Source organism: Schistocerca cancellata, chromosome 3 (assembly GCF_023864275.1).
Source record: "Schistocerca cancellata isolate TAMUIC-IGC-003103 chromosome 3, iqSchCanc2.1, whole genome shotgun sequence".
In the NCBI taxonomy this organism is placed as follows: domain Eukaryota; kingdom Metazoa; phylum Arthropoda; class Insecta; order Orthoptera; family Acrididae; genus Schistocerca; species Schistocerca cancellata.
This window is the reverse complement of record NC_064628.1, coordinates 513,366,837-513,388,509: the sequence shown is the minus strand read 5'-3', so window position 1 is coordinate 513,388,509 and position 21,673 is coordinate 513,366,837. Positions and strand designations below refer to the sequence as shown.

At 38.1% G+C, this 21,673-nt stretch overlaps 1 protein-coding gene across 1 annotated transcript in view; it reads left to right on the top strand.

The window, feature by feature from the left end:
• LOC126176390 (synaptotagmin-5) overlaps positions 1–21,673 on the top strand; it is a gene marked incomplete at its 5' end in the record, with an annotated part of 216,406 nt that overhangs the window by 145,613 nt on the left and 49,120 nt on the right. The window contains one exon of the mRNA XM_049923547.1: positions 12,023–12,143. Within this exon, the coding sequence (XP_049779504.1) occupies positions 12,023–12,143 (121 nt within the window). The remainder of the gene's footprint in view (positions 1–12,022; positions 12,144–21,673) is intronic.

Sequence of the window (21,673 nt, the reverse complement as noted above, 5' to 3'; positions counted from 1 at the left end):
AGACTCACATGTCTCCCTCCTGCCCCACCATCACAAAACCAGAACACTGTCTTGCCTACGATGCATTGCAGACTATAGTTCCACTGAAATTGAAATAAAAGTGATTTGTGTTATCAGTAACAGTACAATATTTTTGTTAATAGCTATAAATTGAAAGTAAAGGCATATGCAGATGAACATCGAAACAGATCAGCTGGGCAGCATTTTGGCCCTCCACCAACAAGAAAAACCATTCATGATTGGCGGGCTAGTAAAGAAGGACTGAAAAAAATGAGCATTACTTAAAGCGCAAATAGAGGACTGAATGCAAAATGACCAAAACTAGAAGATGATGTATTGAAATAGATTCAAAGACACCAACAAAATGGCATTGGAATTAATATAAAAATGATTCAAATACATGCATGTAAGCTAGCACTACAGTGGAACTTAACAGACTTTAAGGGTGGAGTGGTTGGTGCTACAAGTTTATGAAGTGTCATGGACTTAGCAGGTGAACCAAAATCAAAATATCTCAAAGAATATCACAAGAGTATGAATAGAAAATATTATTTCTCCATTGCTTTCTTATTCAACATTGAAAGAAAACCAGTGTGGAACTAAGCTAAATAGCGAATATGGATGAAACTTGTCTGACATTTGAGGTGCCAAGTGACACAACTGTTGCCATGAAAGGTGCTAAAACTGTGATAATAAAAACTAGTGGATATAAAAAACTACACTGTTGTCCTTTCATGTTGTGCTGATGGAACTAAACTTAATCCAATAATCTTTTTCCAAGCACAAAACAATGCCAAAACTTTCTGAGATACTACTAGGTCGTGTTGTTCGCAAAATGACAAGGGTTTTGTGGCCGAAGCTGGTATGAAATTATGCATTAACAGAGTGTGGGAGAGAATGAAAGATGCTTCATTGAAGAGGAGTTCTCTTCTTGTACTATATCAGTTTAGTAGTCATTTGAAAAACTCTGTGAAAGAGAAATTGAGACAGGGAAATACAGAGCTTGCTGTTATTCTGGGAGCACTTACTTCACAATTGCAATGTCTTGATGTCTCAATAAATAAACCATTTAACATGTATGTGAGAGAGGAATGGAACAGATGCATGAGGTATGAAACCTGACATGAATTCATGCCAAAGAGAGCTCTAAAATGACCTACAATCAAACAAAAGAAGGTAAAAAAGGTAAAGGTAAAAGGTAAAAAAATAAATAAGTCAAAAATTGATTGTTTTCAAAAACTGATTCAGAAAATGATTGTTTTTGTTGTTCTACAATCAAACAAGTGTGTCAGTGGATAAAACAGTTGTGGTCTAGAGTGACAGAAGACATTGTTAAATCTTTCAAGAAGTGTGGCATAAGCAATGCTCTCAATAGCAGTGAAGACCATCTTACAAATAAAGAGGACAATGATGATGATGATGATGATGAAGAGGAAGAGGTAGAACGACAAGAAGACAAAGAAAAAGTAGAAGAAGAATGTTGAGATGACAATTTTCAGGGATTTTTAATGTCAAATTGGTTTTATCAACTAAGAATTTTTTTAGTGTAGCTTCAATCTAATTAAAAAAATTGTAAAAATTTTATTTTAAAAAAATGCTTAAAATTAAGGTGTGTCTTATAGGCCATAATATTTTATAGTCCATAAAATATGGTATATGGAAACAATCTTCCATCTAATATACAACAAACAGCATTAGTTCTTTTTGCAGATGACACTAGTGCTGTAATTAATCAAAGCATAATTGCAGAAACATAAGAAATGAAAAAAATGCTCTTAATAGTGTCATTTACCTGTTTTCTGTGAATAGTCTCAGTTTTACAAGGACACAACATATTCAGTTCTGCACATCTAGAGGTAGGTGTAACACACAGAGAGAAAGTAATAAATAGGATAGACACTTCAAAAATTTTAGGTGTCCATACTGATGAGAATTTAAACTGGAAAAAGCACATTTTATAACTCCTAAAACAACTTAGTTCAGCCACATTTGCACTTAGAACCATTACAAATCTTGGAGAGAGACAAATCAGTAAGTTGATATATTGTGCGTATTTTCATTCAATGATGTCATATGGAATAATGTTTTGAGAAAACTCATCTTTAAGAAAGAAAGTCTTCATTGCTAAAAAACATGATATAAGAATAATATGTGGTGCTCTCCCATGATCATCTTGTAGACATCTTTTTAAGGAGTTTGGCATTCTGACTACTGCTTCCCTGTATATTCATTCCCTCATGAAGTATGTTGTAAATAATCCACTCATTTCAAAAGGAACAATGATGCACATAATTACAATACTAGAGGGAAAAATTAGATTCATAACTCCACTTTAAGTTGTCTTTAGCACAGAAAGGTGATCACAATACTGCAGTTAAAATTTTTGATCACTTACCCAAAGATGTAAAATGTCTGACAGATGAAAATAAAAATTTGAAAACAAACTGAAAAAGTTTTTATTCTGTAGAAGCAATTTTACTGTTGTAATGTGTAAAAGGTGGTGGATATGAATTACTAACTCAGGTCTGTATATTCAATAATAATAATAATAATAATAATAATAATAATAATGATGATGATGATGATGATGATGATGATTATGATAGTGACAATAAAAAAGAAAACCTTATAAATGTTCAGCACGTAACCATATTTACAAATTAATTTGTGATGAGAATGTAAAATGATTCATTCCACATTATTACAATTTATCATTCAGATGATCCATACAGCATGAAACTAACTAAGAATCCCATATTTTCTTGCATAAATCACAGTTCTGTGGCATTCATAGCTGGAAAACTTTCCAGACAATAGTTGAGCTACCAAGCCTACTATGAGATAAAGATCAAATGAGACTGTATTAATAAACATATATTTTCTACAAATAGCTTTTGTTTGCCAAAACCTCTTCTAACCACCATTCAACTGCACTTTTATACTGGCTAGCTTTGTGTCAACCAAGAAAACATGTAGACATCAAATTCTTTCTGCCATTTCAGTTTAATGTCACAATCACAGTGGATACCATTTCTCTTGAAACCCTCGGCTTCTACTGAATGCAGACTTGAAACTCCTGATAATCATTTCACACCACATGGATTTTCTGCTTCCTAACATAGCACTGTAGCACCAGCTTTCGAAGAGAACGTGATGCCAATCCTAAGTGGCCCATTCAGCATGTTGTTGGGCCCGTCTGTACTGTGCTCTATGGTGTCGTGGTTGCAAAGATGGACCTCGCCATGGACGTCAGGAATTAAGTTGCACATCATGCAGCCTATTGCGAACAGTTTGAGTCATAACATGAAGTCCTGTGGCTGCACAAAAAGCATTATTCAACATGGTGGCGTTGTTGTCAGGATTCCTCTGAGCTATAATCTACAGGTAGTGGTCATGCACCGCAGTAGTAACCCTTGGGCGATCTGAGTGAGGCATATTATTGACAGTTCCTCTCTCTCTGTATCTCCATATCTGAACAATATCACTTTGGTTCAGTTCAAAACGCCTGGACACTTTCCTTGTTGAGAGACCTTCCTGGCACAAAGTAACAATGAGGACGTGATCAAACTGTGGTATTGACCGTTTAGGCATGTTTGAACTACAGACAACATGAGCTGTGTACCTCCTTCCTTGTGGAATGACTGTAACTGATTGGCTGTCAGACCCCCTCTGCCTAATAGGTGCTGCTCATGCATCATTGTTTACATCTTTGGGCGGGTTTAGTGACATCTCTGAACACTCAAAGGGACTGTGTCTGTGATACAATATCTGCAGTCAATGTATGTCTTCGGGAGTTCTGGGAATGAGGGTGATGTAGAACTTTTTTTGATGTGTGTACATGGATCAACTGGTGCTGTCAGAGGATCATGTGGAAAATGGAATGATGCACTGTCATCAGCAATGAAAGTGGATTCTGCCTGCATGCAAATGATGGTCATTTGCATGTACAGCATAGATCTGGTGAGGGCTGTCTTGTAGAGTGCGTTTGTTCAAGACACACTGGCACCCAGGATGGTCTGGGGAGTGAAAAGCTACAACTCTTATTAACCTTCGGTGCTTCTGGAGGAGGATGCTAATTAGTGCTTGGTATGCGCAGAACACTGTTAGACCCATTCTCCTGCTGTTCTTGCAACAAGCAGGTGATGTGTTGTTCCAACAGGATAATACTCATACATACACTGCCCATGAATCTCAACATGCTCTGCAAGATGTACAGCAACTTACCTGGTCAGCACAATCTCTGGACTTGTATCTGATTGAGCTTGTGTGGGATTTGATGGGACGAGAAGTGACACATGTGACTTGTCAACCAACAACTCTTGCAGAATTACATTAATAGGAGAACCAGGCATGGCATACTGTATGCCAGCACAGTATTCACCGTCTGTATGATCAACTGGATGCCAGAGTAAGTGCCTGCATTGCTGCCTGTGGAGGCTGCACCACATACTAATTCCGGTGTTTCAGCATGGGTCAATACCTGGTACCTCAGAAGCACTTGAGCTACTGATCTGTAAATATGATCATTTCATGTACTTCACATGCAACATTTCAGCAATAAATCTTGAGTGAATTGTGTAATATATCCCTCCCTCACATCATCTGTTGATTGTCTCTGTCTTTATAATTAACTCTTTTAATAAGCTTTGAGAGGAGTAGGATTTACAATAAACTTTATACTTATCTTCTTTTCTCATAGTTTGCTCCAGTTCTTTGGTCCAGTATCTGATTCTTGAAGCTGAAATTTTTGGCATCATGGGTTATCATGGTTCTAATTGACATAAAAAAATGAGAAGTAAGCCTGCTATGTAATTTCTGTTTTCATGTTAATTTTATTCTCCCACATTTTTCTATATCACACTGTCTTTACAATTTCCACTTCAACAAAGCCTAAAATTACAATGTTATTCCCAAAAATAAAAACACATTCAATCACATCAGAGGGGTGCCCACTACCCCTCCACACTGCAGCATTATAAATTTTCTTGACAAGTGACTTTATATTAATTTCTATTATTATTTTATAAATGAATCCAGAAATAAATGTAATAAATTGCGCTAAATTGCATAATTAATAATAGAGATTTTAAGTGTACTAAATATTTTGTAATTTCAAATGTTCCTAAAAGAGAATAATTTCAACTGTACATTCAGAGGTTCATGGTGTGGGTTCCTATTGTCATGTCCTAGTTCATGAACCATGGGCAACGTATGAGTAGCCAAGTAAGTGGTCCTGACATTCGGGATACCAGTTACTTTGGAATAAGGCTGGGCATCTCGGACATATTCTGAGTCCTGGTCACCTTTGGGCTCAGACGGCAAAGACTACCAAATCCACCGGTTAGTCCCTCAACTGTTAGGGGTAAAAACTCAATGGAACCTGGGGCAAGTAAGGCTAGCAACCTGCTTCCTTGGTACTTTAAATATGATGCTGGCAACAATCAGAGCAAAATGCCTTGGACCTTTGGAGGTGATGGAGTCCCACCTCTAATTGACAAACCAGGAACTCCTAAGATACAACTCGGTGGCAAACGAATGGTAACGAGATGAGGAGCTATTAAAATCAATGGGGGCTACTCTGGGAAGAAGGTAGAGCTGGCAGAGGCTGCAAGTAAGATGGGGTTGGATGTTTTAGCTGTTAGTGACATTTGGGTAAGGGGTGAGAAAGAAGAGGAAGTGGGAGAATACAAGGTCTACCTGTCAGGAGTCAAAGCAGGGATAGCACAATGGGGTGTAGGGCTTTACATCAGGAAAGAAATGGAACCCAGCGTATTTGCGATAAGGTATGTAAACGAACGACTGATGTGGATAGATTTGACAGTGTCTAGCAAGAAAATTAGGATTATGTCAGTATATTCGCATTGTGAAGGGACAGATCGAGATAAGATGGATAGTTTTTATGGCGCACTCAGTGATGTAGTTGTTAGAGTAAAGGACAAGGACAGTGTTCTGCTCATGGGTGATTTTAGTGCCAGAATTGGAAATCGAACAGAAGGGTATGAAAAGGTTATGGGTAAATTTGAAGAGGATATGGAGGCCAACAGGAATGGGGAACAACTCTTGGGTTTCTGTGCCAGTATGGGCTTAGTAATCACAAACTCCTTTTTTAAACATAAGAACATTCACCAGTATACTTGGGAAGGCAGGGGAACCAGATCCGTCATTGACTATACAATAACAGATCAGGAATTCAGGAAGGCTGTGAGGGACACACATGTATTCAGGGGATTCTTTGATGACACTGATCACTATTTAATCTGCAGTGAAATTGGTATTGTGAGGCCGAAAGTGCAGGAGGTCAGGTCCATATGTAGGAGGATAAGAGTGGAGAAACTTCAGGATAAGGAAATCAGGTGCAAGTACATAACAGTGATCTGAGAAAGGTACCAGTTAGTTGAATGTAGTCAATTACAGTCATTGGAAAAGGAACAGACAAGGTACAGGGATACAGTACTAGAAGTGGCTAAAGAATGTCTTGAAACAGTAGTGTGTAAAGGTAGGATGAAGCAAACAGGTTGGTGGAATGACACAGTCAAGGCAGCCTGTAAAAGGAAAAAGAAGACGTATCAAAAATGGATACATACTAGAACTCAGGTAGACAGAGAAAGTTATGTTGAAGAAAGAAACAAAGCCAAACAGATAATTGCAGCATCCAAGAAGAAATCTTGGGAAGACTTTGGAAACAGGTTGGAGACTTTCAGTCAAGCTGCCAGAAAACCATTCTGGAGTGTAATTAGAAGTCTTCAAAAGGAAGGTAAGAAGGAAATGAAAAGCATTTTGGACAGGTCAGGAAAACTGCTGGTGAATCCTGTTGATGCCTTGGGCAGATGGAGGGAATATTTTGAAGAGTTGCTCAATGTATGTGAAAATGCTATCTGTAATGTTTCAGATTTCGATGTACAATGGGATAGGAATGATGATGGAAATAGGATCACATTTGAGGAAGTGGAGAAAATAGTCAATATATTGCAGTGCAATAAAGCGGCTGGGGTGGATGAAATTAAGTCGGAACTCATCAAATACAGTGGAATGTCAGGTCTTAAATGGCTATACAGGATAAATGAAATGGTGTGGGAGTCGGGACAGGTTCCATCAGACTGGACAAAAGCAGTAATCACATCAATTGTTAAACATGGAAACAGAAAAGATTGTAGTAACTACAGAGGTATCTCTTTAATCAGCGTTGTGGATAAAACCTTCTCAGGTATTGTTGAAAGGAGAGTGTGGGTATTAGTTGAGGACAAATTGGATGAAAATCAGTGTGGGTTTAGGCCTCTTAGAGGTTGTCAGGAACAGATCTTTAGCTTATGGCAAATAATGGAGAAGTGTTACAAGTGGAACAGGGAACTGTATCTATGCTTTATAGATCTAGAAAAGGCATATGACCAGGTTCCTAGAAGGAAGTTATTGTCAGTTCTATGAGATTATGGAATAGGAGGCAAACTTTTGTAAGCAATTAAAGGTCTTTACATAGATAGTCAGGCAGCAGTTAGAGTTGACGGTAAATTGAGTTCATGGTTCAGAGTAGTATCAGGGGTAAGACAAGGCTGCAACCTGTCTCCACTGTTGTTCATATTATTTATGGATCATATGTTGAAAACAATGAGTGAGATTAAGATATGTGAACACAAAATAAGAAGTCTCGCATATGCGGATGACTTAGTTGTGATGGCAGATTCGATTGAAAGTTTGCAAAGTAATATTTCAGAGCTAGATCAGAAATGTAAGGACTATGGTATGAAGATTAGCATCTCCAAAACGAAAGTAATGTCAGTGGGAAAGAGATATAAATGGATTGAGTGCCAAATAGGAGGAACAAAGTTAGAACAGATGGACGGTTTCAAGTACTTAGGAAGCATATTCTCACAGGATGGCAACATAGTGAAAGAACTGGAAGAGAGGTGTAGCAAAGCTAATGCAGTGAGTGCTCAGCTGTGATCTACTCTCTTCTGCAAGAAGGAAGTCAGTACCAAGACTAAGTTATCTGTGCACCGTTCAATCTTCCAACCAACTTTGTTGTATGGGAACGAAAGCTGGATGGGTTTATGTTACCTTATCAATAAGGTTGAGGTTACGGATATGAAAGTAGCTAGGATGATTGCAGGTACTAGTAGATGGGAACAATGGCAGGAGGGTGTCCACAATGAGGAAATCAAAGAAAAACTGGGAAAGAACTCTATAGATGTAGCAGTCAGGGTGAACAGGCTTAGATGGTGGGGTCATGTTACACGCATGGGAGAACCAAGGTTACCCAAGAGACTCATGGGTTCAGCAGTAGAGGGTAGGAGGAGTTGGGGTAGACCAAGGAGAAGGTACTTGGATTCGGTTAAGAATGATTTTGAAGTAATAGGCTTAACATCAGAAGAGGCACCAATGTTAGCACTGTAAAGGGGATCATGGAGGAATTTTATAAGGGGGACTATGCTCCAGACTGAACATGAAAGGTATAATCAGTCTTAAATGATGATGATGATTCAGAGCTAGTACACATCAACTGTAATAACAAAAATAAAGTAACTTCTTTTTACAGATTTTAGCTTGAATTACACTACATTGTGTACCAGATCATATGAAATTCTTTTAGAAAAACAGCTGACATAACCTGTTTAAAAAGTCAAAAATATTTTTGGTATCGACTATTTCTGTTGAGACAAAATAACGCTAAAGGAGGGTGTCCCTTTACAATTGGAAACCTCTAAAAGGGTGTATTAATTTTTTTCTGATGGTGTATATTAGCTACCTGGAAGTAATACATAGTTAGAACGTGAACTGTTACAAAAGCTTATTTGAAAAATGCTGGTGGGAAGCTTATAATGTTATTTACCATATTCTTGATGTAGATGAACAACCAACAGCTCTCTCTTCACATTACACTTATGTCCCTGTTATCATCTGCATATTTTACTGTTATATACCTCAATAGCTTACCCACTGGCTCCCCTCCAGCCACATAAATTTCTATAGGGACACAGGACAGAGCACAAATATCACTCTTACTTTGTCCTTGATCAATATCTGTCACATGTCAGTACTTTTTGTTGAAAAACACTTTTTTCCCCTTAACTAATGGATGGTGTGCATCACATGCCTGAAACAGAACAAAAATGTGTGGGTATGATGGACTAAGTGTTTATCGATTTGCAATAAAAGGCCTTTTCCAATGAGTATTCCTTTGATTTGGATTACAGTCATAGAAATATGTCAGATTGTGAATAGTCATATAAATGTGTGATGAAATGGTAGACAGAATCTTTAGATATGATAAGTGAGCCCAACCGTTCTGAATTGCAAGTCAACAAAAGCCACTATATCAGGTAAGTCATACAACCAAAACTGGTACCTTACCTTCAGAGCACTCCTAAAGGATACCAACAGAGTAATTAATGCTTGGCTATGTGTTGCAAGAAATAGTTAAAATTTATTTTCTGCATAAAACATACTACTTCTTTCCCAGATGCTTATTTACAAAAGGCTCTCTCTTATTGCAACACATGGAACCTTCACCAAATACTGTTTAATTTTGTTTTATTGATTTGTAATGTAATCATTCCTTTGCATCACTATAGGTTACATCCAGAGTAAACTCCATTCCCTCTAATGATTCCTTTATGGTGCTAATATTATTAATAAGTCCCATAACAAACAAGAAATGCATAATGAGAGCACAGGGGAATGAATGAATTGTAGTGAATTCCAAGACATAATAATTATCTCATGAAAGTGTAAGAGAATGTGTGCAGATTGGCAATTAAATCACCAGTAGTATGTGGTTCAGAATGTTGGCCATTGGAAAATCACAAGTCACACTGTACAGACAAAGATCTTTCAGTAGGGTGAAGGAAACAATGGAAAATGACATGTTAAGTATGAATAATAACATTTGAACTTTAATATGAGACCATTCACAGTAAAACTTCAAGTTTTTCACTCCCTGTCCACTAACAAATCACCAGAATATCGAGAATGATGAACATTAACATTGATGCGATCAACATTAAAGAGAAACCAGAAAAGGTGATTACAGGCTGTCTCTGTCCAAAGATAAATGCTTCAGAAATAATAGTAAATTATGGGAAAGCCACAAAATATTAAGTTCATAAAGCTAGTTACAGAATTGTAGTACATAAGTCAAATCTAACAGTTCCAATCACAGAAGTACACATTTAAGCAAAAATGAAAAATTTGCTAAATAGTTCTAAGACACATCAGAAAACTGAAGAGTTATGATATGCAAAAATGAGTATGTATGAAAGTAAATTACTCACATATAATGAAGTTCATCTGACTTATTCTTCAGTGTGTATAAAATGACACTGTGGACAGTGATCATAAAGTTACTCAAACAGGACAGAAAGAAAAAAATATCACTGATGGAATAAATATAGGAACAAATGAATAATTAGATTCATCTAGTAGTGACAGCAACATACAAAAGTTACATAAAACATAAGTAGATGGGAGGACAGGAGAAGACCAGTGATTAAAAAGAGGACGGAGAAAAATATTAGTGTTTTCATGTAGTGCCATAATGCAGCAATAAGAATAATGCTTGGGTGAGCAGAGTTCCTATATTGTTTCATTAACGTCTGTCTCATTGGAAATTGGTAGTACTTTAATTTTCACTGGACGTGGATTACACTTGTGCCAGCAGGCAAAGTAAAATGTTCATAAACTTTGTCTCTATTTGAATAGTTCCTGAGATTAATACTTGGGAATGTTCCCAAATTTTCTTCTGTTTCTTGTTCCTTAATTAACACTATAAGCAAAAATATAATGGTGTTAGATCTGAAGATCTTTGTGGCCAGATAACACTACTACCAAGAACTATCAACAGTCAAAGAAGGAGTGATTCAGATATTGGCCTCACTTTTGAGGTGGAATATAAAGGAGCTCCACTACAATGGAAGTACCTTGCACGACATGTGACCAGTGAAATGTCCCCTAGTTGTTGAACCAACATATTTTCTAGAAAACCAAATAATTGTGTCCTGTCAGTCATTGCTCCAAAATAATAAGGCCTGCTGAACATGTATCCAATCATGATGATGATGATTTTTGGTTTTTGGGGCATTCAACTGTGCAGTTATCAGTGCCCGTACAAAATTCCAACCTTTGCTCAGTCTAGTCTCACCACTTTCATGAATGATGATGAAATGATGAGGACAGCACAAACAGCCAGTCATCTTGAGGCAGGTGAGTGTCCAATCATGGCAACTATACACTTAATGATATGAATATAATAGAGGGAAACATTCCACGTGGGAAAAATATATCTAAAAACAAAGATGATGAGACTTACCAAACAAAAGTGCTGGCAGGTCGATCGACCTGCCAGCACTTTTGTTTGGTAAGTCTCATCATCTTTGTTTTTCAACTATACACTTACATCTTTGACATCAATGGATGATGACACATTGTAGGCAGAGGCCATGGGCATCACAGGTTTAGTGGCTCTGCCACAAGCAGCAGTAAGTATGCCATGAGACCACCAACCACACAAGTTAGCCACCTGGTGAACTACAATGATAGTAATGTTTCAAAATAACCCTGCTTTAGATCATTATCAAATATAAGTGCTATAGCTGATAAAGCCCTGTGATACCAGTAACTCAAGCTTTTCGTGATACCTTTTGAATCAGAACATTTAACAATAATTCAACAGTTTGGAAGATGTCACCCAACAAGTGGACATTCCTTGTGTATTTAATATATAATATAATGCTTATAAATATGTATAATACATGCGGTTAGTGTTTAAAACACAATTTAGCTATAAATAAATGCTACAATTATCAAAAGGGCATAAATTTACTTGCAGTTATATTTAGATTGCTGAAAGAAAGGAAGTTAATATCAAAAATAATTTTCTATAAGGAACTGAGAAGGTTACAATTTTTCTGTATTACATTTAATACTAACCAGGAATACATGGGCTTGTACACACTTTTCATCTGTAAATACCAGCATTTTAATCACTTGTGTGTCAGTTATATAGTTAGTTATGAATGCAATATCATTTCAGCCTCCTGAAGAATTACAAGAAGTTCTGCTGTCGCTCAGTTACCTTCCATCTGCCGAACGCCTAACTGTTGTTTTGCTGAAGGCCAGAAATCTTTTCCTACCTCCAGATAAGGACACTGTTGGTAATATACTAAAATTTTTTAACCCGTTAAAAATTAATAAAAATTCAGTTGTTTTTCTTAATCCATATACATTCATTATGTCCTATTTTCCCCTTTGTTACTGATCTAGCAAACTATAGCACAAGGGACTGTCTTCTCAAAAAACAAAAGGTTTGTAGAAAAGAAACTGAAAGGCGCAAATGTTAACTTAGCAAAGTAATGTATCATGATCACTCTGAATGTAGCTAGTGATAATAGTTGAGTTCTGGTTTGTAACATCATTTTCAAGTAACAATATTATGAAAAGGCAAGTCACTACTCACCATATAGCAGAGATGCTGAGTCACAGATAGGCACAACAAAATGACTCTCACGATTAAAGCTTTTGGCCATAAAGGCCTACCCTTGTAACCGCCCCGGTGTAAAACCTGTTCCATGCACCCACCCACCACCACCTACTCCAGTCCTGTAACTCGGAAGGTGTACACAATCAAGGTCAGAGCCACGTGTGAAAGCACCTACGTGATTTACCAACTGACCTGCCTACACTGTGAAGCTTTCTATGTGGGAATGACCAGCAACAAACTGTCCATTCGCATGAATGGACACAGGTAGACGGTGTTGTTTGGTAATGAGGATCACCCTGTGACTAAACATGCCTTGGTGCACTGCCAGCACATCTTGGCACAGTGTTACACCGTCTGGGTTATCTGGATACTTCCCACTGACACCAACCTATCAGAACTCCGGAAATGGGAACTTGCCCTTCAATATAACCTCTCTTCCCGTTACCCACCAGGCCTCAACCTCCGCTAATTTCAAGTTGCTGCTGCTCATACCTCACCTGTCATTCAACAACATCTTTGCCTCTGTACTTCCGCCTCGACTGACATCTCTGCCCAAACTCTTTGCCTTGACATATGTCTGCTTGTGTCTGTTTATGTTCGGATGGATGTGTGTGTGTGTGTGTGTGTGTGTGCTGTCCCTTTTTCCCCCTAAGGTAAGTCTTTCTGCTGGCATGTTAGATCATCAAAATCTCAAGCTGGCTGGAGAGCTCTGCCCATAATGCTTCAAACATTGGAGAAAGATCCGGTGACATTGCTGACCAAGGTAGGATTTGGCAAACACAAAGACAAGCAGAAGAAACTCTGGTTATGTGCAGGTGGGCATTTTGTTGCTGAAATGTAAATCCAGGATGACTTTCCATGAAAGGCAACAAAACGGGGCATAGAGTATCGTCACTGTACCTCTATGCTGTAAGTGTGCAAAGGATGACAGCCAAATGGGTCCTGCTATGAAAATAAGAAAAAAAATTGCATCCTGACATGGATGGAAGGAGCAAGGTTCCATGGTGGTGAATAAAAATGGGTAAAAACACATAAATAATGTAGAATTATGGCCGAAAAAATTCGTATAAATACACCCAAAAACGTGGGAAAAAACATGAAAATAATGAAACGGATGAAGTAAGGCAAAACAAGATGAAATCAAAGGGAGTAGGCTGATACTGGAAGGCAAATACCAGCTGAAATTGGTGTGAAGACACAATGAGACCAAAGAAAAAATAAAGAACCTTACATCCATGGAAAGAATTGCAATCCACAATAAAAAACTTGATCCCAACCTTATAATCCTACCTGCCAACAAAGACTCCACCACTGTTGTTTTGGACCCTAATGATTACCTGGTAGAAGGATGCTAGCAGCTGTCAGATTCATCCACAGCCTCCCACAGTGACCCCATTCCAGCAAGATGTCCAGTCTCTCCTCAAATCCTTAGTTCCATCCCAGAATCGCTCCCCTGAGTCCATCACTCTCCTCACCCCTATCACTTCCCACACTCCTACCTTCTAAATGCTTCCTAAAGTCCATAAACGCAACCACCCATGAAGCCCCATTGTGGCCAGTTATTGTGTCCCCACTGAGAGAATCTCTGCTCTCATAGATCAACACCTTCAGTCCATTACCTTTACATTACCCTCCTATATAAAAGATACTAACCATTTCCTCCACAGTTCCTGTTCCTTTACCACATGGTGTCCTGCTCATCACTACTGACTCCACCTCCCTTTGCACTAACATCCCTAATGCCCATGGCCTTACTGCTATTGAACACTACCCTTCCCAATGCCCAATGAATTCCAAATCTACAACCTCCTTCCTAGTTGCCAAGGCCAACTATATCCTCACCCACAATTACTTCTCCTTTGAAGGCATTACCCACAAAAACCCCAGGGTATGGTTAGGGGCATGCACATGGCACCATCCTATGCCTACCTACTTGTGGAGCATTTAGAGGAATCCTTCCTAAACACCCAGAATCCCAAATCCCTCGCCTGGTTCAGATTCACGGATGACATCTTTGTGATCTGGATCGAGGGTGAGGAACACATTCCTCCAGAACCTCAAAACCTTCTCCATTCGCTTCACCTGGTCCTACTCAGCCCAACAAGCCACCCTCCTCGATGTCGACCTCCACCTCAAAGATGGCTACACTAGTACCTCTGTCCATTTCAAACCACCAACTAGCATTATACTTGCACTTTGACAGCTGCCACCAATTCCATACTAATAAGTCCCTTCCACAAGGCCTAATCATCCGTGGCTGTCACATGTGTAGTGATGAGCAGCCCTCTCAAAATATACTGAGGGTCTCACTGAGGCCTTCATAGACTGTAATTGCTATCTAGCCTTGTACAAGAAATGTCTTCTGTGCCGCATCTTCTGTCACCCACCAATTCCCAAGGTCCCACCATCCGGCCACAGAGGAGCATTCCCCTCGTGACTCAGTACCACCCAGAACTGTAGCAGCTGAATTATATTCTCCACCAGGGTTTCAATTACCTCTCGTCATGTCCTGGAATGAGAAATGTCCTACTCACTATCCTTTTCACCCTTCCATAGTGGTATTCCACCACCCACCAAACCTACACAATATCTTTGTCCATCTCCACACAATCCCTGCTCCCAACCCCTTTGCCTTATGGCTCATATCCCTGTAATAGACCTGGTTGCAAAACCTCTCTGATGCATCCTGCCACCACCACCTACTCCAGTCTGGTAACAGACATCACCTATCCCATCAAAGGCAGGGCTATCTATGAAACCAGTCATGTGATTTACAAGCAAAGTTGCAACCATTGTGCTGCATTTTACATGGGCATGACAACCAACAAGCTGTCAGTCTGCACAAATGGCCACCTACAAACTGTGACCAAGAAACAGCTGGGCCACACTGCTGCTGAGCATGCTGCCCAAAATGACATTCCTCATATTAGTGACTGCTTCACAGCCTGTGCCATCTGGATCCTCCCCACCAACACCAGCTTTTATGAATTGTGCAGGTGGGGAGCCTCCCTGCAATATATCCTACATTCTCATAATCCTCCTGACATTAACCTTCATTAGTCATTGTCCTTCCCCATCTAGCCCTGTCCCTGTTCCCATTCCAGCATTACACAGCCTTCTAAGCTACCAATGCACTGTCAGTCTTTTTACTTCTCTCCTTTTTCACTACTCCTCCCTCTTCCCCCACCCTCCATCCAACCTCACGACTGAACCTAGCTGCCCTACCCTCTCTGCACTTCATCCCTGTACACTCCTACAATAAGTTTGGAAAGAGATACTAGTAATTTTGGAACAAAATTTCTCACATTTGCATATGATTTTGTTATACTATCTGCTGTAACAGCCAGCAAGTCCAGCTTAAGAATTTCTGCAGGAAAGAAAACAAGACTGTTGAAAATGCACCTTAGTCTCTGAAAACAGATATCAGTCAAATTAAAATTGTTAAAAAGTTTAAATATCTTGGAGAGATAATCCAAGAAAATGTTTTGAAAACAGTTGCTATAGAGGAAAGGATACATGAAATGGGGAGGGCATATGACAAACTAAAAACTTTTACAATGAAAAATACCTGTCTGACTTGCCCTATATTCAGTATACTATTTAGGTATGTAATGAATCAAGAGAGACCAAATAAATGATATGAAAATGAAATGAAATCAGTGTCTCAGAAGTAATAAGAAAAATAAGACTGGTATCTTTAAGATATTTTATCAAATGCAAGATAGTAGATTAACCAAAAAGATCTTCAAATATTTGAGGGATAAGAAGTCAACAAATTGGATCCACAAAATAATAAAGGATATAGAAAAAATCATATAAAAGCTGAAAAACAACTGACGGAGAAGTGTTTGGAAAAGCATATTGAATATGGAAGGAATCCAAGATAGTAGAATAAAAAAAATGGTCTGTTGTAGTTAAAAGACAGGAAGAAAAAAACACAGTGAACATCTGAAAGATTACTGGAGAAAATAAGGAGAATAATGAATTTTCACTAATAATATTTTGTTAGATAGGGGAGGAGATGTGGTAGCATAATGCTCATGGTTACCAGATGTTGCAACAATATCTTGGATTAAGATCCAACTCTTTGAATTGTGTCTCATGGAATGAGAACGTAAAATACTGTTGATGGTGGTCTGTCCATCAGTGGGGTAGGTTAAGCTTATCAATCCCTATGGTAGGTTTTTAGAGTTGGTAGCCATAATGTGACAAAACAAGCAGGGATAATTTTAATTCCCCTCTTGTTTTTCCATCTGCCTCCTTAAATTTGTTTTGTTACTTTTAACTATTTACCATTAGCATACATGGATATAATTTGTATTTTCATAACAGAAAAGGTTGACCCTCAGTTTTAAAAAATATAACACCAGATCTAATTCTGCGCTTAATTTTATGTATGTAATTGACTTTCCAATTTATTTGGACTATTACTAGTCAGTATCTTTTATTATAGTGTGAAATCAGTAATTTTTTGTAACATAACTCCTATTGTTGGCATATAAACCAATATAAATTCTGTACTAATTATAAAGATTTGGAATACGAAATACTAGTAATCTTAAAGTATGTATTTGGCTCTCTTCGAAAACAAGTTAGCAAAACCAGCCCTTAATTAATTCCAAATTAATTAACAGTTTTGACAAAAGTATTGTTTGCATAACCATATTTGTTAATTTCATGATTTAAACAAATAATTTGGCCTAACTCTTGTAGTAGAAGAAACTGTTAAAAAGACAGAAGTTTTCAATGTATTCAGTTAATTTAATGAGTTAAGTTTTAATTGTAATTTCTGTAAATTTAACTTTAAACAGTGTGTAGTTTCAGTACCCATTATTGTGATGATATATAAGGACCTGATTTTTGGTCATGAGACAGTTAGTCCACGACCAATTTTCAGATGAGAAACCTGTGTTGGTTAGAACAGAAACAATGCTTCAACTTAATTTTGGAATAAGTGTTAAACAATTAGGCCATGTGTAAAAACAATGACAGTGTCTGTTCCATACATACCTGATTATTCTTCAAGAATTGTGAACTTTGTGGTTAGGTTTCACTGCTTGTAGATGTTCAACAGGAAACTATTGTAGCAGTATGTGGGTGTTCACCTGCAAACTATTAATGAGGCTTATGGAAAGTTTAAACAAGAGTGCACTGGCCATATGTTAAATGTGTATAAGGGGGGGGGATTCAAAAAGTGAAAGTAATAGACAGTGAAACACAACTGAGCATCTGTAAGCTACATTATTTACAGCAGTCAGAGTCCAAATTACAAACACCATTTTTCAGCTGGTTTAGGAATGCAGTACATCGACACTGAGGACAACAAACCAAGGGGAAAAAAAGCAGGCGGAACTAATACAATGTGCTGGTATTTGATGAATACACTGATTCATTCAACACACTGAAAGTAAAACAACTGAAATAATTCGTAACCTGCTTACGCCAAGTCAAAGTCCACTAGGACACAAAACAGAACAAGAGAGATTAACCAGAATATCCAAGAAGCCAAAGCCATTATACATAACAGCAAAGTCCTCCAATGTAGTAATCAGGAATGTATTCAAGTCTACATACAATGACAGTTTTCCTTGTTCAGTTCAGGCTGCTTGATGATCCAAAGTGTGCTTGCATAGCCAATGCCTATCCTTGTATACCGGCGATGTGCTGTAGTTGAGGGCACTTCTTGATGTATTGCAAATACCTCCTAATGTGGGCCATGGTGTCTCATGAGTGCCCTTTTATTTAGTTGGCTGAACCCATACATTATATACCAGCCAACAATATCATATGATGTGTACACTTTTACTTGATGTACACCTGAATAAAATATAGCACAGCCGCTCACCGTATTTTGTGTAACTTCTATCAAAAGAAAAATTTCAAGGAGGTGAAATGAACAGAAATGTAAATCCATACCTTCAGTAGTTTAATTATTAACAATTACTTGTATGTAATAATCATCTGATACATTCTACTTGTGATTGAAATGGTTATAATTGAACATCTCATACAATCAGAGAAAAATAACTACTGGTGTTCTGAAAAAAGTAGCAGGTTTTCAGTATACATTTTTCAGCTGTTGCTGATCCACTAATGAATACATTACACACACATGAGTAACTGATTATTGAGGATGGGATATTTACATTCTACAAGAAGGAAAGCCCATTTAAAACAAGCATTCCAAATTTTTTATGCTTAGGTAGAGAAGAATAATCTCCAAATCTTGACTCATATATGTACACATTTTATTAATAATTTTTGTACCAGACTGATGAGTTCCTTTTGTCCTATGACCAGTAAATGTGTATGCCACTGTTTGTCTGACAATAATTTCTATTTGCAAAACACAGGATAACAAATATTGAGCTCAACAGATATATGAGTACTGTGCCCATTATTTTATATGGAAATATTGGTGGCTACTGACAGTTTACAGTCTGCCAATGATATGATTCTAAAGATTCTTCAAGTACTGAAAAAGATTATTAATTAATATATATATACTGAACTGGAGACATATTGTCTGTCCACGCTTAACTTTCGGTATTCATCGAGGAAAATGAAAGGGCAGTTCCAATGTCAGAAGCTGTGGTGTGTTAACCAGAACACCACATGGAAATCACTTAAAAGGAACAGATGCATTTTGATGGAAGCAGGCTAATATTGTATTACTTCAGAGCCAACAAGTGGAAAGAGAGAACAAGCTACTTTCTTTTAAAAAATGCAGTTAACTCCCAGGGCCTTCATGTTAATAAAAAAACAAAAGCGCTGGCAGGTCGATAGACACACAAACATACACACAAAATCTAGCTTTCGCAACCAACGGTTGCCTCGTCAGGAAAGAGGGAAGGAGAAGGAAAGACAAAAGGATATGGGTTTCAAGGGAGAGGGTAAGGAGTCATTCCAATCCCGGGAGCGGAAAGACTTACCTTAGGGGGAAAAAAGGACAGGTATACACTCGCGCACACACACACACACACATATCCATCCATACATACAAGACACAAGCAGACAAAATGTCTGCTTGTGTCTTGTATGTATGGATGGATATGTGTGTGTGTGTGTGCGCGAGTGTATACCTGTCCTTTTTTCCCCCTAAGGTAAGTCTTTCCGCTCCCGGGATTGGAATGACTCCTTACCCTCTCCCTTGAAACCCATATCCTTTTGTCTTTCCTTCTCCTTCCCTCTTTCCTGACGAGGCAACCGTTGGTTGCGAAAGCTAGATTTTGTGTGTATGTTTGTGTGTCTATCGACCTGCCAGCGCTTTTGTTTGGTAAGTCTCATCATCTTTCTTTTTAAATATATTTTTCCCACGTTTCCCTCTATTATATATATATATATATATATATATAATAGAGGGAAACATTCCACGTGGGAAAAATATATTGAAAAAGAAAGATGATGAGACTTACCAAACAAAAGCGCTGGCAGGTCGATAGACACACAAACAAACACAAACATACACACAAAAATCTAGCTTTCGCAACCAACGGTTGCCTCGTCAGGAAAGAGGGAAGGAGAAGGAAAGACTAAAGGATATGGGTTTTAAGGGAGAGGGTAAGGAGTCTTTCCGCTCCCGGGATTGGAATGACTCCTTACCCTCTCCCTTAAAACCCATATCCTTTAGTCTTTCCTTCTCCTTCCCTCTTTCCTGACGAGGCAACCGTTGGTTGCGAAAGCTAGATTTTTGTGTGTATGTTTGTGTTTGTTTGTGTGTCTATCGACCTGCCAGCGCTTTTGTTTGGTAAGTCTCATCATCTTTCTTTTTCAATACATATATATATATATATATATATATATATATATATATATATATATATATATATATATATATATATATATATATATATATATATATATATATATATATATATATATATATATATGGTTATAATAGAAGGAAACATTCCACGAAGGAAAAATATATCTAAAAACAAAGTAGATGTGACTTACCAAATGAAAGTGCTGGCAGGTCGACAGACACACAAACGAACACAAACATACACACAAAATTCAAGCTTTCGCAACAAACTGTTGCCTCATCAGGAAAGAGGGAAGGAGAGGGAAAGACGAAAGGATGTGAGTTTTAAGGGAGAGGGTAAGGAGTCATTCCAGTCCCGGGAGCGGAAAGACTTACCTTAGGGGGAAAAAAGGACGGGTACACACTCGCACACACACACATATCCATCCACACATATACAGACACAAGCAGACATATTTAAAGACCAAATTTAAATATGTCTGCTTGTGTCTGTATATGTGTGGATGGATATGTGTGTGTGTGCGAGTGTGTACCCGTCCTTTTTTCCCCCTAAGGTAAGTCTTTCCGCTCCCGGGACTGGAATGACTCCTTACCCTCTCCCTTAAAACTCACATCCTTTCGTCTTTCCCTCTCCTTCCCTCTTTCCTGATGAGGCAACAGTTTGTTGCGAAAGCTTGAATTTTGTGTGTATGTTTGTGTTCGTTTGTGTGTCTGTCGACCTGCCAGCACTTTCATTTGGTAAGTCACATCTACTTTGTTTTTATATATATATATATATATATATATATATATATATATATATATATATAGTTATAATAGAAGGAAACATTCCATGAAGGAAAAATATACCTAAAAACAAAGATGATGTGACTTACCAAATGAAAGTGCTGGCAGGTCGACAGACACACAAACAAACACAAACATACACACAAAATTCAAGCTTTCGCAACAAACTGTTGCCTCATCAGGAAAGAGGGAAGGAGAGGGAAAGACGAAAGGATGTGGGCTTTAAGGGAGAGGGTAAGGAGTCATTCCAGTCCCGGGAGCGGAAAGACTTACCTTATGGGGAAAAAAGGACGGGTATACACTCGCACACACACACATATCCATCCACACATATACAGACACAAGCAGACATATTTAAAGACAAAGACGGTTGCCTCGTCCCCCTCTTTCCTGATGAGGCAACCGTTGGTTGTGAAAGCTAGAATTTTGTGTGTATGTTTGTGTTTGTTTGTGTGTCTATCGACCTGCCAGCACTTTTGTTTGGTAAGTCTCATCATCTTTCTTTTTAGATATATTTTCCCCATGTGGAATGATTCCCTCTATTTTATATCTCTTTCCTGACAAGGCAACCGTTGGTTGCGAAAGCTAGAGTTTTGTGTGTATGTTTGTGTTTATTTGTGTGTCTATCGACCTGCCAGCGCTTTTGTTGGGTA